The following is a 24,396-nucleotide window of genomic DNA, read 5'->3' on the forward strand; positions in this document are numbered from 1 at the left end:
CAGCCTCAGGAGATTCACTAGAACAGAGGGATGGTTGTGTTTGCAGGTAAAATAGTGTCCGACCTTTGCCCCCGTTAGTGCTGTCCAGGGGTGTAGTACATAATTCTAGGCCCCAGAGTAGAAATCATCTTGTTGGGCCTGTTTTACATGTTTTCTATGGCCTATGGAAATTGCATATTACAGATTTTGCTCTGGACCCTTTGTACCCGTACTCTTAACCCCCACAGTTTGACGGCCACGGTGCTCTCTCACATTCAAAGTGACACATGAGCCAAAGTGACAGATGAGCTCACATAAACAAAACTATGATGTAGCCCACCACGCGAAGATCTGGAGGATGAGGTGCCAAAAATGTGCAACAGCGGGGCCACAGCTATTTCCAAGCAACAATGACGCCTCTCTATTATAGGCCTGTTCTATGTCTGTGTGCATCATGCCGATATTCTAATTTAAACAACAAGGAGCAGAGTGTTATGTAAAAGCCTTTATTTTCTGATTTATGTTATAATGTTGTTTCCTCATTAAAACAGACCTGGAGTTGTGTTTTGTTTCATTCACACATGTTTAACACTCAAATCCTGCATATTTAGGCTGAGTTTTTCTTACAACCTGAAAACACTCTCTTCCACCTTGTGATGTCAGGTGGTAACCCTATATCCTGTCAATCTTCATATCATTGCTGCACTGTCTTCCTATGACCTCTTGTATAAAGCTGGGATTTTATATTTTATTACTTCTTTTATTTTGTACATTTATATAATTATGTCTTATTTGCCACCTCTCTCTTGATATCATTTTTGCTACTTATTTAGAATTTATTATTACCATTTATATAAGGGATCTCCAACCTTTTGCGTCCGGTGAACTACCTTTACAAAATGAAAATGCTGGAGAGTTTCTCATTTTAGCAGTTGCAAGAAATGTATTTGATATAAGAGGGCAAGCCTTACATGTACAGTTAGATGCCTATCAAACATGAAATTCCATTTATTAGTGGACAAAGTTTAACATAGCACATTTACAGTGGTAATTCGTCAAATTTGAGTTATTTTGTACAATATGTATAATTCAGAAATCCTTTGGTGAGCTACTTGTAAGGGGCTGGAGAACTACTGGTAGCTCCCGAGGTACAGGTTGGAGGCCTGTCGTGAACCCCCCCTCGGCCTCAGGAGAGCTCACCCGGGTCGGTTGAAAGATTAAGGTTTTGGCGTAAATTCAATTGAGGGGCTTCTGGCAATATTTCGTGTCCGGTGGTGACTAGGTCACAGGCCTAAACTGGTGTTTAACCCCTGCCTGACCTAGATGATGATTTGTGTGAGGGGGGAACAAAGGGGCCTAGAAAGTCTAGACGCCAGAGGCGATTTGAAAAACAGCTAATGCTAAATGATCAGAATCAGAAATTGGATGTGGATGAACTATGGAAGGTTCCAGAGAATATTGCCGAATTACAGAGGCAGGATGTGACACTGAAACACTGTTTTGATAAAGTCAATGGTAATGCTAATGCTAATTCTAATGTAACTGGTAAAGAAATGTTCTCTTTGATTGATGATGTGTTGCATGTCTGTAACAATGCTCTCAAACGCCTTGTTGTCCCTGCGCCTTGTAGACAGCTGGTTATGCGTATTGCGCACACCCTTCCATGGGCTGGGCATTTTGGCCGCCATAAGACCTACTTGCGAGTTAGTGCTCGTTTTTATTGGCCCGGCATGTATCAGGACATTCAGGCCTACTGGACTACCTGCCCTATTTGCCAAAAGACTGCCCCAACCCGAAAGTCAGAGCGTGCTCTCCTCCATCCACTGCCAGTCATCTCCACCCCCTTTCGCAGGATAGCAATGGACATTGTTGGCCCATTAGTCAAAAGTGCCCGGGGTCACCAGTACATTCTTGTGATTTGTGACTATGCCACCAGATACCCCGAGGCCTTCCCACTCTGCACCATCACTGCCCCCGCTGTCCTCCGTTCACTAGTTCAGTTGTTCTCCAGAGTCGGGATCCCAGATGAAATCCTCACTGATCAAGGAACTAATTTTACATCTCGTCTTTTACAGCTGTTCCACAAGCAGCTGGGAATCACGGCCCTGCGAACCACACCATATTAAGATTAAGGTTTTGGCGTAAATTCCATTGAGGGGCTCCTGACATTCAGATGAAGATGTTCAGAATGCTTTATTTTATTAAACGAATAGCTTTTAGAACATTAGAAGATTTAAAATGATTGATTTAGATGATAGAGGCATTTTTGTGATCTATATTAACATAAGTTACTTGTTTTATTTTGATTTAACCTGACTTGTTTCTTTTAAATTGATTTTATGATTTATTTAGATTTTATTTGATTCATCCAACTTGATTTTCAGGTTGGGTTGTTTGATATTATTTTTTGTAACTGCCATGTTTGTGTGCAGGAAGCATGCTTGGTGTAAAGCTAAATCTAGAGAAATGTTTTGAGGAACTGCTGTGAATAAGTTAATATCTGCAATGTTTTGAATGCTTTGAGGTACTGTTAAGAATAAGTAAGTGGCTGGCAAATGTTATGAGATAGGGTAAGCAGGGGTAAGCAGGGGTATGAATTTATAGGGGTATGAATGTATAGGGGTATGTTATATGGTGTTTTCTAAGGTTAAGTGATATTTTAAGTGTTGTTTAAGTGATATTTAAAGTGTTGTCTAAGTGATATTTTAAGTGTTGTCTAAGTGATATTTTAAGTATTGTTAGAGTTATTTTAGAAGGAGTGAGACACAGGCCACATAGCTCAGGCCTGGCTTCTTAACAAGGCCCCTGGTTTTTAAATATATAAATATTACTCTTTGTTATTATATTATATATGTGTGCATATTTATGCAATACAAATGACAAAGGTGTAAAAAAAAAACATATTTGAGCACCAGGTCCCAAATATGTACATGCATATATATATATATATATATATATATATATATATATATATATATATATATATATATATATATATATATATATATATATATATATATATATATCAACAACAATAAATATATATATATATATATATATATATATATATATATATATATATATATATATATATTTATTTATATTTTTTTTTATTGTTGTTGATTTTGTTGCGCCTTCCTCAAATAAAATGAATGAAAAAAAATGAATTAATATTATATTGTGATGTGTGAGCTATTGTCAGCTTTTTCTGGAGGCAGCCTCTGGACTCTGGTCCAGGAGAACTGGTACAGTTCACAATAGGTCTCTTTATTGGCTCAAGCAGGTACAAGTCTTGATTAAGTTGATTTACAGAAAAATGTCTCAAATAAGTACAGCATAGTAAGCAGCTTTATACTTGACCATCTTGAAGAATATGAACTTATTCATTAATTTGTTTTGCAAAGAATTCACAGTAATATTGATTCAGCTCATGGAATGGTACATGTTATCTGAGTTCAAACACACACTTGCAGCCTCCTCGTCAGCTTCTCAAAGTCCAACATTAACCTCTCTAATATATCCATAGGTGAATGATCAAACCTTGACTTAAGGCAGTGACCAAAAGAGAATTTCAACATGTCAAGGGACACTGAGTGAACAATTTCTATATTTGCATGGGGAATTAACATGGTTAAAATTAAACGTTAACAACAAAGAGAATAATTCTTACACTACTGTGCCCAAATATTTTTCCTTGTGGAGTTTGTCTAAGTCTAAATCCAAGGAAGTGTTCCACTATATTTTTAAACTCCATGCACCTTCACTAGAATCACTTGGAACATTTCAGCTCTGGAATTGCCAATCTCCACTGAACTAAAGGTTAAAGATAGCTGTGAGCTTGAAAACTACCACAAAATGACATCACATAGTGGAACAGAGGACTTTGAGCTTTGAAGATATAGACAGTAAAGTGTAAATAGTAGTGTTACTCAACCATGTGTGAATGAAACAAAACATAACTCCAGGTTTATTTTTGAGGAGGTAACAGCGTTATAACATGGCTAAAATCTCATAAGATTTTGTGTAATATAAAACCTTTAAACAACAATAAGCCACGCGTTATGGAGGTTTAGCGCATGATTTAAATCAGAACAAACCATGAGCCTGATGGGCGCGACCCAATAAACATAGACACACCCACTCTCTCAGACATGAGGTGTGAGCACTTATTCTACACAATGCCATTCCTGCGATTACACAGAAGACGTAAAAGCAAACGTGGGAGATTATGTTGTTTTACCGTAAAATGAATTTAAGTGCATTTTAACCAGCCGCATTACTGCAAACGCGCTGCTCCAAGGAATACGCCAGGAGAAAAAAGTAAGTCATATTTTATCTATTGCTGCTTCCTTTAACCTCTGCATCTGCAAAATCGTTACAAGTTTGCGCGCCACCCAGACAATTAGGAAATGCTGCAGAGTTTAAGCGCACTGTAGCACACTTCAGAGCACGCAGTCTGAATTAAAAGGAAGTGAGGCTTAGCTGCAAAAGTTGAGATGTGCTGGTAATGACCACAGAAATTTCCTCTCAAAAACATACCTGGAGTTGTGTTTTGTTTCATTCAAACACGTTTACCACACAGACCCACGCAGGGTTTTAGGCTGAGCTCTTGTCTCAATCTGTAAACACTCTGTTCCACCTTGTGGTATCATGTGGTAATACAGGATGTGCGCCACTGTGTTTTTAAACCTTCACTAGAATAATTTGGAGGATTTTGACCCTGGAATGTACAATCTCTACTGAACAAAGGGTTAAAAGTAGCTGTTCAGTTAAACTTTTACTTCATGATGTCATAAGATAGAACAGCTTGGGGCTGTAGACAGATTAATAATAAAGGTTTACTCAAACATGTGTGAATGAAACAAAACACAACTCCGGTTATGTTTTTAAAGGGGTAATGTCAGGGTCAGACACCTGTTAAAACAAATGAACTAAGTGAAGAAGCCACTACAAAACACAGAATATGCAATTTTACTGCAAGGGAGAGATAGGACCCGGGTCTTCCACGCTCTACCGTCTCAGTCTCTCTCCGAGGTGTCTCTCGCTTGGCTTTTTATTAGAGCCCGACCGATATGGATTTTGTTGTGGCCGATATGAAACCGATATAATGGGAGTTGAAGCTGCCGATAGCCGATATACTTAGTGATGTAAAAATTCACTGTAAATCTTGAATAGTTTAAAAAACTTAGGTTTGGCTCTAGTGTATTTTAAATTGGGTTTATTTAGGCAACATTTATTGTTATTCTGCCTCTTTACGTCATATTTACAGACAGTAGGTCGGCCTAATGTTACTACTAGCTACTAGTTTTATTGTTAAGCATCACACAATAGCCTTGACATGGTTATACGACATGTTTTTCAGTTGTTATCTCTGACTAACCGACTACAGCTGACACTGCACCCGATTACACACTCAATTTCATATCCCGGTTCACACACAGTTCCTTCTTAGCCTCTCCGTTCCCGTGTCAGCTCAAAGGCATCAACAGATATCAGCTGATGTTCTATAGTTACATACAGTTTGAACAAGACACTGTGGGAAATATTATGTGTTCGTCATGCTAATTCACCTAATATTATGGACTTTGGAATGACAACAGGGTGGAAAACACGTAGGACTATCTATAGGTCTATATAACATGTTTTTCTGTACATTGAGTGCCACGAAGCAGAAAAACTGAGATATGTGGTCCCCGTGGCATGTTCCCACCCATGATAAGGTGTACTGGGTCAGCAGTATTGTTCATTTTCTTGCTGTATATGCTAAATCAACAAGTTAATGTTTTGTCAAGATGTAGTATAAAGCTACCCCTGATTTTGAGTTGGTCAGAGACGTCGTCCGGGGTGGCAGTTGTACTTGGTAATCAACTTGAATCTCTCTCAATGGAAATGCTGAAATAAAGTGGCCTGTTCTCTCGGATTCTCCATCTCCTGTGCTTCTTTTTAGGACACGCATTGAACCTTCCGAAAAAACCCACAACACAAAGCAATTTTGATAATCTTATAATGTACAACGATTAAACATAGATTCATACTTTAAATGACTGAATGTCTCATAACACAAAAATTCTATAACAGTATTCCAGTTTTTAGAGAACATACTCTTTTGGCTCGGCTCACTAAAAGCAGCTGGCTCTTTCGGCTCCCAAACGGCTCTTCAGATTGTTTTGTTGCAAGCAGGACTAAACCAGGTCTAAAGCAGGACTAAACCAGGTCAAAAGCAGGTCAAAAGCAGGTCAAAGCCAAAACTGAAAAAGGACTTAGTGTCAGGACTCAGTTTCTATCTCTCTCCATCTCTCGAGCCCAAGATTAGTCCTGGTTTATTTATTTTATGCTGAACTACAGCCAAATATGCACGTTTTTTTTCTCCTATGCACACGCAGATTTCTGAAAATTTCGTTTTGAGCCGCTGCCGCTGTCAAACTACCACGAGTCTGCACGCGACGTGAAGGGAAAAAAAGTGAGAGAAAGAGAAAACACGGCTCCCAATAAGGAGCAGGCTCCCGTTGTTCGCTTCAAAGAGCCGGCTCTAAGAGTCGCTTCGTTCGCGACCGACCAGCGACCGACCCATAACTACTAGCTAGTAAAGAAACTACCGCTATTAGCCTTTAGCCGTAAACGCTGCGCGCCGCAGCAAGTGTATAATACTGTGGAGAATAATGAGTGGAATAAACAGCCCTTCTCCCTGTTTTGGCGAACCAAACACTTAAATGCACAAATCTGAAAGTAATTCTTCTATATACTTGGATTTTCTGATCAAACACTTCCTCAAACTCTGTTCACTTCTGCTCCTCTCCACGAGTGTCTCTTTTTCCCCGTGTCTCCAGACTTTGCGTAGTGCTTACAGGAGGTCCCGAGTTGGCGTAGAGTCAAGCAAAGCGCCACGCTTTAGTCGAGGTTCATAAATACCGCGGTTGGCGTAGAGAGCGCATATGCAAGGATTTGCATAAGCAAGCTTTATAAATGAGGCCCCTGATGATTAAAACATTAAGCAGTGATAAAATAATCATTCATTCCAACAGGTAACAACATTAAAGGTCATCACTTAAAGCTCACAAGAGTCAATTTAGTGCAGGGGTCTCCAACCTTTTTCCTCTGGTGAGATACTTTTACAAAACAAAAATGCCAAAGAGCTACTAGTTTTAGTGATCACAAGAAATTGAGCAAATATAAGAGCTACAGCGAGCCTTACATAAGGTACAGTTAGATGTTTATCAAACATAAACATTGCCTAACATAAAAGTTAGGCATCAGAATGATACATGTTTGATGGCAAAATGCATTTAATTAATCAAATTTTACTTATTCAGCACAATATGTGTAACGCAGAAATCCCTTGGGGAGCTACTTGGAAGGGGGTGGAGAGCTACCAGTAGCTCCTGAGCTACAAATTGGAGACTGCTGTGTTATAACCCAGCAATGAAAAAGTCAGATTGCCTTACAAAAAAAGTCATTTAAAAACACCTCTAAAATAAAAGCAATGCAGCTTTTGTCCATGCATGAGGTTAAATTATAAAATATATTTTTCTTGTAATTCCAGATTATTTTAAACGGGCCAGTCAGAGTGAACCAAAGGGAACTGTACAATGCCCAGATCTGGTATAGAGAATAAATACATTTCTTTGCCTGTGAAGGCTGTATCAAATGGTGAAGCTTCTTGAGCATCACATGTGCATATTAAACATTGAATTTGTATATTTGTTTGAATATTGTTTAATGAAGTTCCGCATTAAGTTAATGCTCAAACACTGAAATCTTATATATATTTAAAGATACTACTGTGTGAAACATATACTTTTAAGGTAATCCCTTTGCAGAGATGAAGGTTGTGTACTTTTAAAGAAATTCACTGCAGAGCAGCTGCAATAGACTTGACAGAAATTTAAACTTGGCTTCATCTCCTCTTCAGGGAGGATCCAAGGCGTTAACCTGCTCAACATATCATTTGTATATTCATACTGTTGTTTTATATTTCTGGGTTGAGGGAAACACAGGTGTTCAGATCGCCTGTTTTAAGTCCTGTGTAACTGTAGGCCATTAGGGGCAGCGATTTGACCCAGAGCTCTGTATCAGAATTGTATTAAATAGGGAATAAATTCTTTGTGCTTTTAATCGATCGATTCCAGTCGTTATTTTTGATAGAACATGCCTAACACCTGGAATGTATCACTATTTCAGAGGGCCACTGAGAGACAAGAACAATAAACTGTGAAGCCGCAGCTGCTGTGAGGGGAGGAAATGTTGCCTCGCTCTGTGTTGTGCTGCTTTCAGGTTCCTCATTTTGGTTTTAAAATGTTCATATTAACCCACTCTACTTGACCCTGGTGTTTTTAATTTATTGGTATTTTTTCTGTTCCTAATATTGAACTCTGCTTAAAATTCACTCCCATAACTCATAGCCTCGGTGAGCTTTACTGGAGCTGTCATCTATAGATGACATCAGACTCCCTTAGCCTAGGCCTCTTCTTTTATGCAGTCTGTGTTTGCATTACAGTGTTTAAAGATAGATACTATCAAATCTAAAGAAAAGTGCATGTTTTGAGCAGAGACACAGTTGCTGAATCCTGAAGTCTGTTAGGTGTGTTCTATCAAAAATTACTAGACTCAGTCAATTTAAGTTACAAAAATGTATTCCCCTGACAATTCAATTCTAATACAGAGCTCTGGGTCAGATCGTTGTCCCTAACTGCCTACAAAGTTACATAGGGCTTACATCAGGCATCTGACCCCTTCTGAATACTTCAAAACAGTTTTTTATAAACATCCATATGAATATGCATATAATATGTTGAGCAGGTTCCCGCCTTGAATCGCCACCTTGAAGTGTCAGCATTTCTTCTTTGGGGGAAGTGACAACCCCCTCCAAAGCATTGTAAATCACACCAAGTCTGTTTAGATAAGCCAGCTGGTTATCTCCACAGTCCTAGTTCTCTAAAAGAATTTGTGACAACCCCCTCCAACAGTTGTCTCCACAGTCCCACTTCTGCAAAGGAATTTGCTTAGAAGCACATAGGTTACCCATTATGTAGTAAGCACAATGGTACTGTTCAACAGATAAGATCTCAGTGTTTAAGCTTCAACTCAATGTGTAACTTCATTAAACAATATTCAAACCACCACTTGATACAGCCTTCATTTCCCCCTTTTGACCTCTCCTAAGAGGTCACCACTCAGAGCAACGGAATATCACATGGTTTTTTGGTCCTCTCCAACATCCTTCAGACTCAATTGGGATACTGTCCTCTTGATCAGGGCAAATTGCACTGTTAATGACCTTAAAACACAGAACACACAATACAAGGCACACAGCAACATTCCACCAATGCAAATACAGCCAATACAACAATGTTGTTAAAATTATTTCCATATTTCCCCCTTTGGGCAGGGGGAGCCCAATACAACCTAAAAAAGCAATATAATCATGCTTGTATACTCAACCTTCAGCCAGTGTGTATTAACCAACCATGTACAGGGAGGAGAGATCACAGTTAACACCACACACACCACACACAAAGTCCATCTCTGAAAATATATAAAAAGAAAACACAAACAAACACAAAATATTCAGGAATTCACAGCTCGGTCTGTGTGATGAAACCATTTATCCTTTCCCGTCCAACCTAACAGCCATATCCGTACAAGCAGTCACTCTGTACGACCCAATCCAACATAGTTCAGACCACTGCCGAGACAAAACCTGCAAATAAACTTCAGAAGGTGGAGATATAGCAGCCTCCTCTCTGGAAGCTGGGAAGAAAATTAGACAGTTGCCTCAGTTGATTCCAATCTGGCTTGTACTGAAGATTTAGAAGGGGCACCTCTTCCTGCGGTACCAATGTAGCCCCTGGACCTGGCATCAATCATCCAGTGAGCAATTCATAATATGAAAAAACAGTGACTTTATAAATAGTTTGTCTCACTGCCAGAAGAACCAGGGGTAGGGCTTGGAGCCAATTAAGCCCTGAAGTAAAACAAATCTTAGCCAATTTGACTTTTAGACTGCAGTTCATATGTTCACCCATTCTTGGCTTTGAGGGTGTGTCGTGAACCCCCCCTCGGCCGCAGGAGAGCTCACTTGGGTGGGGTAAAAAGATGAAGGTTTTGGCGTAAGCCCCACTAAAAGGGCTCCTGAATTCAGATGAAGATGTTCATGATGCTTTATTTTGATAATTGAATAACTGTTAGAGCATTAGAGATTAAGAGTGTTTGATTTAGATATTAGAAGTGTTTTTGTGACCCATATTACCATGAGTTACTTGTTTTGCTTTGATTTAATCTGATTTGTTTCCTTTATATTGATTTGCTTAATTCTTTCAATTTAATTTTTAAGTTTAGGTTATTTTGCAATAATTTCTGTAACCGTTATGTTTGTGTGCAGGAAAGATAAGGGCCTTCTGTTCTTTTGACAGTTGACCTTTATTTGACATTGATGTACGAAACCTATATGTTATGCGGCGTGTGGGAGGCCTGTAGGCAATGCGGATGCGAAGCTTCCTGCTCCTTCGACGAAGCGAGGTGGCCTTTACTTCACACCTGGCTGGGGCAGAGGCGTAGGGGGCTAGAATGGTGAAGACTATGCCGGGCGTACACTGTGCGATATTTTCGGTCGTGTCACTCAGCCCCAGCTTAAACTGTACGACCAAATCACAGGGTTTAACAGTTCACAGCTCACGAATCATGTTCTCACACTGAACGAACCGATGCTCGGATGCGACTTGCCTGCTCACACTGTACGTTCACATAACGACCGGAGTTGTCAAAGTTGTTGTTCCGGAAGTAGAAAACCACAGATGTGCGGAGACACAATGCTGAGCCACTTCTGCGTCCGCGCATGCGCAGTCTGCCAGATTCTGGCAAATCGGCTCGTGGAACAACTTCAACAGAGCGAAATCCTCACGAGAGGCGACTGGATTTCAAACAAGTTTGATTTTCTTGCGACCTACGAATGTCGATCGGGAGCTGGTCGTGAGTCATTAATCGGTTCTCTTTACCCCATGTAAACTACACGAAGCACGACACACGATGAAGCCAAAACTCGGCCCGATCCCCAAAACAGTCGCACGAGCGAAAACTCGGCTCAAAAAGGGTCAAAATCGCACAGTGTACGCCCGTAAGTGAAGTTGTAAGTGTTCCCCAGGTGATACTTTAAGAGTTATTAAAGTTACCTGTATGGTGTTTCTTAAAGTTAAATGATCTTTTTGAGTGTAGTAAGATATTTACCTTGTGTTATCAAAGTTAAGTGATAATCTTTGAGTGTAGTAAATGATATTTACCTTGTGTTATTGAAGAAATGATATTTTTGAGTGTAGTAAATGATATTTTTGAGCATGCATTGTGGTTTTAAAGCTATGTGATCTTTTTGAGTGTAGACAGAGTTATTTGCATTGTGTCTTTAAAGCCGAGTGATTTTCTGAGGGTTAATACAGTGATTAGAAAAGGAGTAGTGAGATCCAGGTGGTGTAATTTAGCCACTGGTACTTTTAACAGGGTGATACACAGAATTAAATTTATGATATTTTGTACCATTATCAGACCTATTCAGAGCTGGACAGCCATGAATAGGAATATAATGATTAATCATTACCTTAATCACAGAAGAAGCATCCTCACGGTTTACAGAATAGGCTTCAGACCAACCTGTGAAGGAATCTACAAAAACCCAAAAGATAACTCTTACCTTGTACACGATGTAACATATCTGTGAAGTCAATGGTCACTTCTGCACCTGGCCAAAGGGCTGGATGGAACTTACCAGGTGCTGGCTTAAGGGTGGACTTAACATTAAAACATTAACAGGTATTACAATTATTACAATGGTCCCAGACCAAATCAGACATGAATGAGTGCCACCACATATGTAAATTTCCCATCATAGTCTGAATTCCTACATGGGAGGGGCCATAAGCTTCCTCCAAAGCAGCCTTAGAGAGAGAGGGCCCATGGGCAACACTGTTTGGCCCCTGGGGCCTCTCCATAGGCCATAGCTGTCCCTGACAGCTCCCTTATCACACCACAAAGACTTCCTGCGGAGAAGCTCCCTGAGCATCTAATAACACATCCAACGTGATAGCAGGCAAGAAGTCTGTGGGTGATGGGTCATCCCTGACGACAAAGGCTCCCTGAGCCAGCAGCTTATACCCAGCAGCATCCTTAGCCGTGCGGTCCGCTGCATCGTTACCCCTGGCAACGAAAAAATCTTCCTTAAAGTGTCCTACACATTTTCCTATAGCTAACTCAGATGGCAATTGGTTGGGGTGGCTACATCCAGGCGCCCAAAAAATAAATTTGTGTGCGATAGAAGTTCTCCTAATCATAAAACCATTAAGGTCAGCAGCCTGCACAGAAAAAGTAGTTAATGATTTTTGAAGGCATAAACTGACCTTGTGAATATTCCACCACTGCAAATCCTGCTCTCAAAGAGCCATCAGAGTCTCTCTAGCAGTGTCAATCCATGAACAGCACATGCCCATGTCAAGCGGCACTGTAGAGAGATCCTGGCAGACTTTGGCCAAATTGTAAACCTGCATTTCACAAATATGAAATTCCCCAAAGCTATTAATATTATCTCCCATATTAGTGCCATCAGTCAGGTAGGTCAGATGTGGCTGAGTGAGCATCTTCAGCAGTCTTGTCTGCTTGAGTGAGGAGAGAGTAAAAGATGAAGAAGCCACAAAAGCAGTTACTGCGTGGCTTTGTCAAAATAATCAATGGGTGGCCCATAACTATATGAGCAGTTTCCTTTATAATCGTGGCCACTTCTGCTGCATAACATACACAAGGCAGCTGCTTGCTTTCAACACTATCCAAAGTAACACTAGAGTACATTAGAACTGTCCTTGAACCCTTACATTTTACATTTTTGTTAAAGCACTCCATTAGCAGTAGTATCATCAATAGCTACATAATGTCCTCAGTCTCTATAGTCCAGTCAAATGTGGCATTTAAATCTCTCATGCCTTTTCTTTCACTAAAGCATTCAAGTTGAGATGTTTGGTCTACATATGATGAAACCAGACCAATGGATGCTCTTTTTAACTGCATTCTAGATATCAAATCCTGGATGGCAGAAAACTTTCTCCAGCTTAACCAGGACAAAACTAAGGTTTTAGTCATTGGTCCTGAGGCCCAGAGAGAGAAACTTTTACCCAAACTACAAACACAGTCTTTTAACCCTACTCCACAAGTGAAAAACCTGGGCGTCATTATTGACTCTGAGCTGACTTTTATTCCACACATTAAGAACATTACAAAAATTGGTTTCTATCACTTAAAAAACATAGCCAGAGTCCGCCCCATTCTCTCTCTGGCCAACACCGAGATGCTGATGCATGCTTTTATCACCAGTCGAATAGACTACTGTAATGCCCTGCTCTCTGGTCTTCCCAAAAAGAGTATTTCAGGTTTACAATTACTACAAAATTCAGCAGCACGTGTCCTGACGAGGACCAGAGGGCGGGACCACATTACACAGGTTTTAAAATCACTGCATTGGCTCCCTGTGAGTTTCAGGATCGATTTTAAAGTTCTTTTACTGGTTTTTAAATGTCTTAATGGTCTTGGGCCTTCTTATCTTTCAGAACTCCTTTTACCTTACGAACCCTCGCGGACCCTGCGCTCCTCCGGCAGCAGGCTCCTTGTCATTCCCAAAGTCAGGACACACACTCACGGAGAGGCGTCTTTTCAGTACTGTGGCCCTCGTCTATGGAACTGCAGCCGGAGGAGCTCAGGGCTGCAGAGAACGTTCATGTTTTTAAGAGTAGGCTCAAGACCCACCTTTTTAGCTTAGCTTTTGAATGAAATATCATATTTTTTTACTTGTTTCTACTATACACATTTTAATTTATATTTATTTATTTTAGACTTATTTTTAGGATATGCAGTGTTTCCTCTGTAGGAGCCCTCTGCATCAGGAGCAGAGGTCGGCTGTAGCTGTCGGGTCTGTCCCGTGGGCTCCTGGTGGAGAGTTGGAGCTTGGGCTTCATCTCTCCCCTGGCTCCTGTGGTGGTTCCTGGTGGTGGTGGACGTCTCTCTGCTCCTGATGTAGACGGCTCCTCTGATGATGCTTTCTCAACTGGTTCGCCTGTATTCAGCCTCACATTTTACTATGTGTCGTTTTATGTATTTTAGCAGGTTAATGTGTGTGTGTGTGTGTGTGGGGGGGGGTTTGGGTGTTTGGGTGTCTGTGATGTTTGGTTGTGTCGAGTTGGGCAGCTGTGGGGGTTGGGTTAGTGGGTGGATGGAAATGTGGGATTGTTTTTAATCTGTGTAAAGCACTTTGTGTTACATTTTTGTATGAAAAGTGCTTTATAAATAAAGTTTGATTGATTGATTGAGGTGTTAAATCACAGTGAGCCACTACTACCTCCTCCCCCACATAGATTACAATAGATGTTAATTCCCAATTTTCTCCCTCAATTTGATGAAATGCCTCACATCATCATAGTCTCTATCATAAAATAAAATACAATGTAGTGGGTCAATAGGAGGGTGGTATGGTGCAAGAGAACATATCCAAAGCTTCCATGCTAGGAAAGTGGACAACACCCCCTTTGTATGTCCAAGTGACTCTGGATTCAGCAAAGCCCAGTAGATGTCAGCACATGTTGGATCTGTAGGAGCCATCAGCCATTGTCCCTTAGAAGATCAAAAACAGTTACAGGAGAGAGCCTGTTCATCAGGTACAGTCACCATAATCCCATTAAGTCCACACAAAATAGTAGGTCTCGTCGCCATCAACAAGTCTCTCCCCAACAAATTCAGCGGAGTCTGTGGAGAATGCACCAAGTGGTGAAAAAGTGTCTGTCCAGCAATATGAGTTTTTAGGGGTTGAGTAAAAGGCAGAGTTTGTGGGGTCCCACCAGCAAGATAGAAGCATTTGATAACTCATTCAGAGAGGAGTAGCACCCGTATCCACCAGGGCACACACTTTCTGTCCATTCAGTATCATGGGGAGCAGTGATTCTGCCGTTTCTTCACTCCTGGGCTTCTCAGGCACCCCTAGTGTTTTTCTTCAGTATAGTATTTGCCATCAGATTTCATATGTCATCCACCAAAGTAGCCTCCATATCCACCAGGTTGTTGCCATGGCCTGGGAGGTGTCCCCTGCTGTGATTGGGGTGGGCTCTGTTCAGACGTTTGAGGCCGTCCTCCACCAGCTGGAGGCAGACTTAGGGGAGGGCCCTTGAATTGGGTGGACCATAACCAGCGTTTGACCTCTTTCATGTTCTCTGCCCCCACCACCTCACCATAAACCCTGCCACATCATAGCAGATAAATTTGTTTGAGTCGCTTTTTTAAAGTCCTTTTTTCTCTCTTTTGTAACTTCAGCTCTAGTCTTACTCAGTTGTCATTTTAACAACTGAATTTAAATGTCTTGATTTTCAGCGTTAAGTTTATCCTCTATGTATATACATTATATAATAATGCCCTGTGCCCATGATCCAAACATTTTCATACATTTATCATAATGCTCCACAGAATCTAACCCAAGAGTCCATAACAGGACAGTTGGAGCTGTATCTACAGGTTTTGGAAACAACTCTTTTACAGCCTGAAACATTAATAAATTCAGATAGCCTTAGAGCCTCACCCTTGTAATTTTTAACTTTGGTTAAACTTTGGTAATTTATCAACTAGGGCTGTGGGGTCTCTCACTCCAAATGGAACATAGTCTCCCAGCCCCCATCCACTGGTTTAAGTGATAACAAATAAGCACCCCTTGTCTGCCCTTTTTTTTTTTTTTTGTTGTCCATAGTTGTTTCAATCATTTTACTATTTTCCTGCGCAGTGACAGAAGTGTCACTATTGTATTCAGTAGTCTCATAACCCTCATCACAGTCTTTGTCAGTGTCCTCCTTGTCCCATTCAGTCAAATTATGGACTCCTTTCGGTTTTACACCTTTCTTGGAGCCTACCATCACCTTTTGGTCTTGTCTTTAGTCTCTAGTCCCTGTTGTTGTACTAGTTCTCTCATGACCTCTTTTTGACCCTTCATAGTATCACAGATAAATCTAGTTTGTTCTCTTAATTCCTGATTTTCTCTAAGCAATAAATCTTAGTCTATTCTCATTTGTTCCATTTTAATTTCTTCTTCTGTACTTTTTTTTTTTTTGTATACTTCCTTCCTCTATGTCTTTACCCTGTCAGTCACCTTCTCCCTTCTATCCTCTAAACTCCTTTTCAAGATATTGGCCTCTATTTTTGATATACTAATTTAGACAAGTTCATAGGAGTGTGTCCTACATTCAATAAGCCACAATGCTCACTCAGTCCCACTCATCTGAGCCAGAGTCTGATGGACTACATGGTCTCTGTCGCCTCTCCCCCATGTCTAGTCAAGCTTTGGGAATCCTCTCTAATGTTGTATCTAACTTTTCCTAACATTTCCTTTACAGGCGCCATTGTCCCCACAAGAGGCCTCAGTGTACACTGGGGGCGCAATAGGTGCAGTGAATAATGCGGGATAAATGCCAATATATTTTTCAACTGTATGTGGTTGTTTATCTACCTTCTGTGTCTTTCTGTATTGCTCCAATTGCGTCTGGGCTGCGGCCACCGTTGCCAATACATGTATCATCTGTCTTTGTCCTTCAAGTTCCTGAGCTGCCTTTTTCAACTGTACCTTCCTTTTCCATATACCCTGAGCCAATTTCTCCTCTGTTTCTCTCCTTCTCTTAACCAACCACCACTTGATACAGCCTTCAAGTCAAAAAACTTAAATTTTGTCTTCTTTTATACATTAGCTTGTTCTTTTTAAAAACAATACATTTTGTAATTACCTTAATTGGCTTGTTTCGTCTGATAGCTGCAAGCCATCTTCAGAACTGCCCCCATCAACACCTGTTGTGGAATTTCTAGACTACAAACAATAAAATAACTGAAAAGTTGTCTTAAATCAAGGAGTCTGATTTATTAAAGCAATTGTGCGCACTGTCATGGACCTGCCTGTCCCTGACTGAGAGTTGTCTGTCTCTAAACTATAACACAACAATGCATACAGATCTTTTATACTCACGAAGAGGCATAAGGCACAGGAATGATGCAGACACACATAATAAGACCTAACCTCCTCCAAGGACAGGTCAGCACAAGGCTGGGTCAGCAATCACTAGAATACCAAATTAGGAATGATATGAGCATTAGACATGATGAGGGCACAAGGCCAGAGTGCTCTACACAAGATAATAGGATTACAGCAAGTTTCTAGTTTCCATAACACACCAGTGACACTTATGAAGATATTATTGAAGTAACTGTCACCAATTGTCTCATCTCCTCTTCTCTTTCAGGAGGATATCTTGGTCTTTTGGATGGACGCAATGCAATCATCCACATGGACTAACGGACCGTGTCGACAGTTTGGACAACTTCAATCAACTGTCAACCAGACTACATGCAGTAATCATGGGAGCAACGGAGCTTGTTTTTTATCACCGCCCAATCAAAATGGACAATTTACTGTGGCCAGTATTGGGACAAAGCAGGTTTCTACACAAAGGAAACACATTGGACCTTCAAAGAATCACATGGGGTATCATACAAACTCCACACAGATCTCAACTCTGCAATGCTGTCCAACCGCCAATATGAACACAGGCATTAGGCAGCAAGTAATGTATGCACAGAAAACGCCAATGCCTGGAAACTCACAATCGTTTAGTATTAATAACTATGAAGCACAGGGAATGCAGCAAAATTTGAATCAAACTCTAATATCACAGACTGGAAATGTTCCTACCTCCCCGTCCACAATGCAGAGTATGTACCAAACTCGACAGCATTCTCCAGTTCAAAATCACATCTACAATCAGTCTTGCCAGCAAACGGTTCATATGTTACCTTCCTATTCACAAGCTGTTCTTACAGAAAATCTATACAGCAGATCTTCTCAGGGACCCAGCACACAACGTATGCAAGGTTACGCTGTTAGTGACCAAACCAACTACAATGCACCTCAGACAAATTACAAATGCGCAGTTCAAGCAGGAAATGTTCCTTTTCATACAAATAATACTAGCAATCTGGCTAATGCACACACAAATGTCCCAGTTCAAACGCAGTATAACTCTTATTCAAATCAGGAGCACATGCAGCAACCTATAGTCAGAGGCAAAAGAAATGTACAAATCACACAAAAGGTCATAAATACAAGTTGCAATGTTTCTTCAATGCAGCTACCATCTCTGACGTGCATACCAGAAAACTCAAACTATGACAAACTATTACATTTAAACAAAAGACCTGCTCCTCCGCAGACTGCACAGAATATGCCAACGCAAGACCACTCCGCTAATTCTTCACGCAATATCAATACGAAGTTCAATCAAAAAATACCAGAAAACTCAAACTATTTCACTGAACTATTCTATTTACACAAAAAAAATGCTCCTCTGCAGACTGCACAGAATACGCCAACGCAAGACCACTCCGCTAATTCTTCACGCAATATGAATACGAAATTCTATCAAAAAATGAATGATGTTCCAAAGGTGAATCTGAATGTGCCTCTGACCCAAACCTCTCCAGAGAAAAGATCTGAGGCCTTTGAAAAGATTGACTCGATTTCATCTGCCCAAGCTTCATGTGGCACAAATAACACTTTGCTAAGTCATACCCAGCGAGCCGTGGCGGTAGTTTTGCCATTGTCGCTAGAAGATTCTCATTGTCAGCTTTCTCCGGACAGTGATGATAACCCAAAGAAAAATGCACAACTTAGTAGCCTGCCTTTACAAAAGTTACAAAAGATGATTAGCAGTACCACTGAGAAAGCCATTATTCACAAAAAATCACCATGTCTGGCAAGTTTACTTGATGATTGCACAGCCAATCTTTCATCTCTCCCTCTTACTTTTGCTGAGTTAGTTAAAGAAACCCCTGAAAACCTGCAAATTACAAGATTGTGTGAAAAAAAGTTGAAGAATAATAAGACCTCAGCGGAGAATAAACCAAGTGAACAACCACTCTCCTCTGTACCAACCAATGAATGGACTTTGAAGACCCTGAGTGAGAAAATTTCCGCGATGGAGAATGAAAGTAAAAAATCTGCGAATGAACACCGACCTTATTGTGGGCGAGGGGGACTAATGCTATTATTATTGCGGTTTTGGAATGGTCGCTTGAAAACACTCTGCAAAACTTTAAAAAAACGTGATTTATTTCATTATACGACTGAGTTTAGGCATTTATGTAGGAAGGTCTATCCAGACACTGTAGTTTTGTCAGAAGTGAAAAGCCAAACTGATCTCAACAAATACTATATCCTTCAGCATGATGAAGTTTATGAGGAGAAAGTCCCTTACAGCTCCACATGGTTAAATATTAATAGCCAGCTTGATGACATTGATAAAGAGTTTGGCTTCCCCTATTTTTTAAAATCAAGTCAGTATGAGTGTGGTGACAATAAAGATACAGACATTCAGAGTGGACAAAAAGAAATTGTTCAAACCGGAGTCAAAACTGTCCAGCCAGAAGAACCTAAACCCCAAAATGAGAAGTCTGATCAGAGCCGTAAATCTGTGGCCAGTATGAGTGACAATATTGATGAAGAAATGACTATACTACTACAATCTAAAACAAATTCACATAAAGACAGTGACAGAAACAAATGTGAATCAAATGAGCAGTCAAGTGACCCGAGCTTCTTGTTTATAACTGAAGTTTTAAGTCCAGAAGAAGCAAAAGTTATCTTCGAAAAAACGGACAATAGTGATGAAGAAATGACTATACTACAATCTGAAACAAATTCACATAAAGACAGTGACAGAAACAAATGTGAATCAAATGAGCAGTCAAGTGACCCGAGCTTCTTGTTTATAACTGAAGTTTTAAGTCCAGAAGAAGCAAAAGTTATCTTCGAAAAAACGGACAATAGTGATGAAGAAATGACTATACTACAATCTGAAACAAATTCACATAAAGACAGTGATAAAAACAAATGTGAATCAAATGAGCAGTCAAGTGACTCGAGCTTCTTGTTTATAACTGAAGTTTTAAGTCCAGAAGAAGCAAAAGTTATCTTCGAAAAAATGGACAATAGTGATGAAGAAATGACTATACTACAATCTGAAACAAATTCACATAAAGACAGTGATAAAAACAAATGTGAATCAAATGAGCAGTCAAGTGACTCGAGCTGCTTGTTTATAACTGAAGTTTTAAGTCCAGAAGAAGCAAAAGTTATCTTTGAAAAAACTGACAATATTGGTGAAGAAATGACTATACTACTACAATCTGAAACAAATTCACATAAAGACAGTGACAAAAACAAATGTGAATCAAATGAGCAGTCAAGTGACTCGAGCTGCTTGTTTAAAACTGAAGTTTTAAGTCCAGAAGAAGCAAAAGTTATCTTCGAAAAAACGGACAATAGTGAAGAAATGACTATACTACAATCTGAAACAAATTCACATAAAGACAGTGATAAAAACAAATGTGAATCAAATGAGCAGTCAAGTGACTCAAGCTGCTTGTTTCAAACTGAAGTTTTAAGTCCAGAAGAAGCAAAAGTTATCTTCGAAAAAACTGACCACAACAGCACAGCGGAAAAAATGGAGCCTTCCACATCAGAAACAATTGCACCAAATGAGCAAAATGGTACTATGAAGCAAACGTGCAATCCAACTACTGTAGAAATGGTCTGCTGTCTTGACAAATTGAAGGAGAAAATTTTAGGTGTAACTTCAGAAAAGAAATGTGAGTGCAAAATGGTGCCAGATCAAAACAAAAAAACGCAATCAGTCAGTACAGACAACAGTTTCTCTACAGAAATTTCTGACTTGACAGAAGATGACGGCATTATGTCTGTAGTTCCTCTCCATGAACCAGGGGGAGTTATAGTTTTAAGTGAAAGCGATGATGAAATTCAAGTCTCTGAGGAGAATCAAACACCCTCTTCTAACCACACTAACGAGCAAGACTTCACATCTACAGAAACCTCTCTCATTGCAAGCCCAGACAAAAATACATTACAAACATCAATAGAACGCAAAAAGGAAGTGACTACAAGTGAAACTATTTGTGAAATTAAGGAACAGGGTGACAACTGCCAAAGAGGGGAGGGAGAGATCGTAGATTTGGAGAAAGAGGAAAAACAAGATGCACAGGTGCCCATACATTTCACCATCTCACCTCATCTCAATCTTAATGATAGTGTTCAGAAATATGTGAATAAACCCAAAATGGACACTGATTCTGATGCTGCTTTGTTACACTCCTCCAAAACTCCCAAACTCTCGTCTCCTTTAAAATCACAGACTATTTTCGAGAGCTTTTCAAAACGTAAAAATAATGAGCCCACTGCAAAAGCAGAATTGGTACTATTTGGGTCAGAGAGAAAAAAATATGCCCTTGCAGGTAGCAGAGGATTCCGTTCTTTGAGCGTCCAACTGCAGCCTCCTGAAAAAGTATATGTTAAAATGAACTCCTTAACAACAAGTGACAGTCAAGAAGACGCAGAGTCACAGAGTAAAATCTCTGTGAAAAGAAGGATACATGAAAGTTGGAGGAAGAGCTTTCCATTTAACCTAAAAAAAATAAAAAGGAAAAATAATATTTTTACTATAGTTAATGCAAGATCTAAAGTGAAGTGCAAAGATGTGAATTCAAAAAGAAAAGTAAATGATTCTGATGATGGCTTATGTCGTAAAAAGAGAAGAATTCGCACTGTCTCAGAATCTGTGAATTTACTCCACAAATGTGATGCTTATGAAGTAAAGTCTCTACAAGGAAATGTTTTGAAATTTAAACTGTTACCCAGCTCTTTCAGCTTCGAGGAGGAGTCCAAGAACAGTGATTCAGCTATGGATTCCACTGTAGGTACAGCTGATCTCCCATGTGTTAGAAAATATAGAAAATATTCTTTAAATGTCATTCTAAAGCTTGTCTTTTTATCAATAGATGAGAATACCATTCCTGGAAAAGCAGAAGGATAAGACTCCCGTTACACAAAGTAAGAGGGGTGACAACTTTAACCTGTGGCAAAAGGAGAAACTGAATTTGTCAACTGGACAAAAGTTTATTTGGTCGAATGCGTTTCCCAGCTCACCGAGCCTGCTTCTTCAGTTCAGTCAGCTGCTGGTGGACACTGACTATATCTGAAGGGAAGAGCTAACTACAGTGAAACCCAAAACATGCTACAGGTCTCCAGAAAGAACAGTTGATAGCTAAGGTCAATTAAAATACAGTGAATCAATGAACCTGCCCAGGAACTACAGGTGGAAATTAGGACTTGTGTACAATGCATCTCTTCTGTTAAGGTTAATGTAAAAATTGTGCATTGTCCCTGTCTCATTATCAGGGAATTTACCCAAAGACTTTAATCAGTGAAGGACAAGCCAGAGACGACACAGTGGTTCGTTTTACTTGCGCAAGGAATGCGAGAGCTACCTGCCTCAACCGAACACTGAAGCTCTCATCCTCCCCACAACTCTTTTATTGTTAAGCATCACACAATGGCCTTGACAAGTTACACGGCATGTTTTTCAGTTGTTATCTCTGACTAACAGATTACAGCTGACACTGCACCCGATTACACACTCAATTTCATATCACGGTTCACATACAGCTCCTTCTTAGCCTCTTTGGTTGCCGTGTCAGCCCAAATGCGTTAACAGTCATTAGCTGATTTTCTATAGTGTTAGCCCAAATGAGTCAGCTGGTGCATCAGCTGGTGCATCAGCAAAATCAACTGATGTTTTTATGGTTACATACAGTTTGAACAAGACACAAAGCAATTTTGATAATCTTACATCGTACAATGATTCAACATAGATTAATACTTTAAATGATTTAATGTCTCATAACACAAAAATTCGATAACACTCATTAAATAAATAAATAAGTCAACTACTCTGAAACTAACACACTTGTTTACAGTTTCTGTTTGTTAGTTAGACCTATTGAACTTGCACTGAGTGTGAGGTCATATTAGCAGAGTGACTCAGGGCCATAATGGAGCTTTCACACCTCTGGACCTGACCTGGCTATCCCTTTTGTTCTCTTGTTTGTTTTGATTTAGGTTTGAGGATGGAGTTGTAAATAGGAGACATGATGTCTGAGTCCTCCTCATCTGACCAGATAAACTTTTGTCCAGTTGTCAAATTGAATTTCTTCTTTTGCCGTGGATTCTACCGGGACGACTGAGGGATTGTACACACAACTTTAACCAATATTTCGCTATTTTGTGGTCTATATTATTATGTTTCCTGCTTAAAAACACACCTGGAGTTGTGTTTTGTTTCATTCACACATGTTTAACACAAAGCGTATTTAAGATGAGTTTTTCTCTCAAACACTCCACCTGTTCCATCTTATGATGTCATGTGGAAGTGCTCCACTGTGTTCTTAAACTCCATATACCTTCACTAAAATCATTTGGATGATTTCAGCTCTGGAACTGAACAAAATGTAGCTGTTAACTAGAAAACTACCATTACATCACATCACAAGGAGGAACAGAAGATGCTGATCTTTGGAGATGTTGACAGACGATTATTACTGTATAACTCAAACAGTTTTTGCTTTACAGGAACGTGGTGCAACGACTCCAGGAACAAGTCTGTAACACAAAGCCCAACCTCATCCCCTGAATCAAAGAGTCTTTTTCTGGAGTATCAGAGGAAACACAAAATGAGACTCAAGTCCACGGATGAGTGACATTATCTTAAACCCAGCATCATACTTAAACTGACATTGTGGTATCTTTTAAATAATCTTTTTTGTTGTTTTTTATGCCATTTGAGGAGAACTGATATAAGCTTGGAGTTATGGATTTCCAATGTGTAATCCTTTAAATGTTTGATATTCAAACCTGTACGACATAACCATTATTACCTCATTTTGTACGACTTTTATTACTTTAAAACTTATTTTATTTTTCTAAATAAATCTCTTGAGATTCAAAAACGTATTTGTCATTTCATTGCCACATCTAGACTGTGCCACTATAGGCTCCTTGAAAATGTGTATGGTATGTTCCTTTTATAAACAGTAAAGTATGCAAATCAGTGCCACTGAATGAACCAGTTTCTTGTCTGTGCTTCTTGTTGGCAGAAGATTCAGACACTGTAACATTCAGTACTAATCTTTGGCCTTGGTCTCTTGATAAGAGTAGGCAGGGCAATCAACAGGAGAGATAAAGGGCTCTATTGTTGCCATAAAATATAGGCCTATTACAATAATTAATATATTGACTTATTGTTCAATATATAACAGATGGGTCAGTATTCATTGTGTACATACAGTATTCTTAACACTACTGAGGAATGTTTGGTTATTTTTTGGCTATATGATAGGATTTAAGCTGCAAAAAGTTGAATTAATAAGTTTTATGACTCATTTCAGCTCCAAACTAAGTACTAAAAAGTGATTCATTCTGCTGTTTATTTCAGTTCATTATTATTATTATTTTTAAACAATATT

General features: G+C 39.6%; 1 protein-coding gene across 2 annotated transcripts; it reads left to right on the top strand.

Moving 5' to 3' along the window:
* Positions 1–4,171: 4,171 nt before the first annotated feature.
* On the top strand, positions 4,172–23,834 carry si:ch211-106e7.2 (uncharacterized). Of its 2 annotated transcripts, none has more exons than XM_055155696.1 (4): positions 4,172–4,299; positions 17,268–21,792; positions 21,874–21,925; positions 23,504–23,834. In XM_055155696.1, the coding sequence occupies exons 2-3, from the start codon at positions 17,289–17,291 to the stop codon at positions 21,906–21,908; spliced, it is 4,539 nt and encodes a 1,512-aa protein (XP_055011671.1). In that variant the 5' UTR covers positions 4,172–4,299; positions 17,268–17,288; the 3' UTR covers positions 21,909–21,925; positions 23,504–23,834. The 2 variants fall into 2 exon arrangements, with proteins under 2 accessions (XP_055011671.1, XP_055011670.1); XM_055155695.1 differs by having other exon boundaries at positions 17,268–21,788.
* The last annotated feature ends 562 nt before the right edge of the window (positions 23,835–24,396 follow it).

Source organism: Boleophthalmus pectinirostris, unplaced genomic scaffold (assembly GCF_026225935.1).
Source record: "Boleophthalmus pectinirostris isolate CB_2022bp ecotype Guang Dong unplaced genomic scaffold, ASM2622593v1 HiC_scaffold_2, whole genome shotgun sequence".
Classification (NCBI taxonomy): domain Eukaryota; kingdom Metazoa; phylum Chordata; class Actinopteri; order Gobiiformes; family Gobiidae; genus Boleophthalmus; species Boleophthalmus pectinirostris.

Coding starts and splice junctions, on each gene's coding strand:
- si:ch211-106e7.2 (XM_055155695.1), top strand. CDS start 17,289: ATGGACGCAATGCAATCATCCACATGGACTAACGGACCGTGTCGACAG. Junction 21,789..21,873: donor ATTCAGCTATGGATTCCACT/GTAGGTACAGCT, acceptor TTTTATCAATAG/ATGAGAATACCATTCCTGGA. Junction 21,926..23,503: donor TAAGACTCCCGTTACACAAA/GTAAGAGGGGTG, acceptor TTTGCTTTACAG/GAACGTGGTGCAACGACTCC.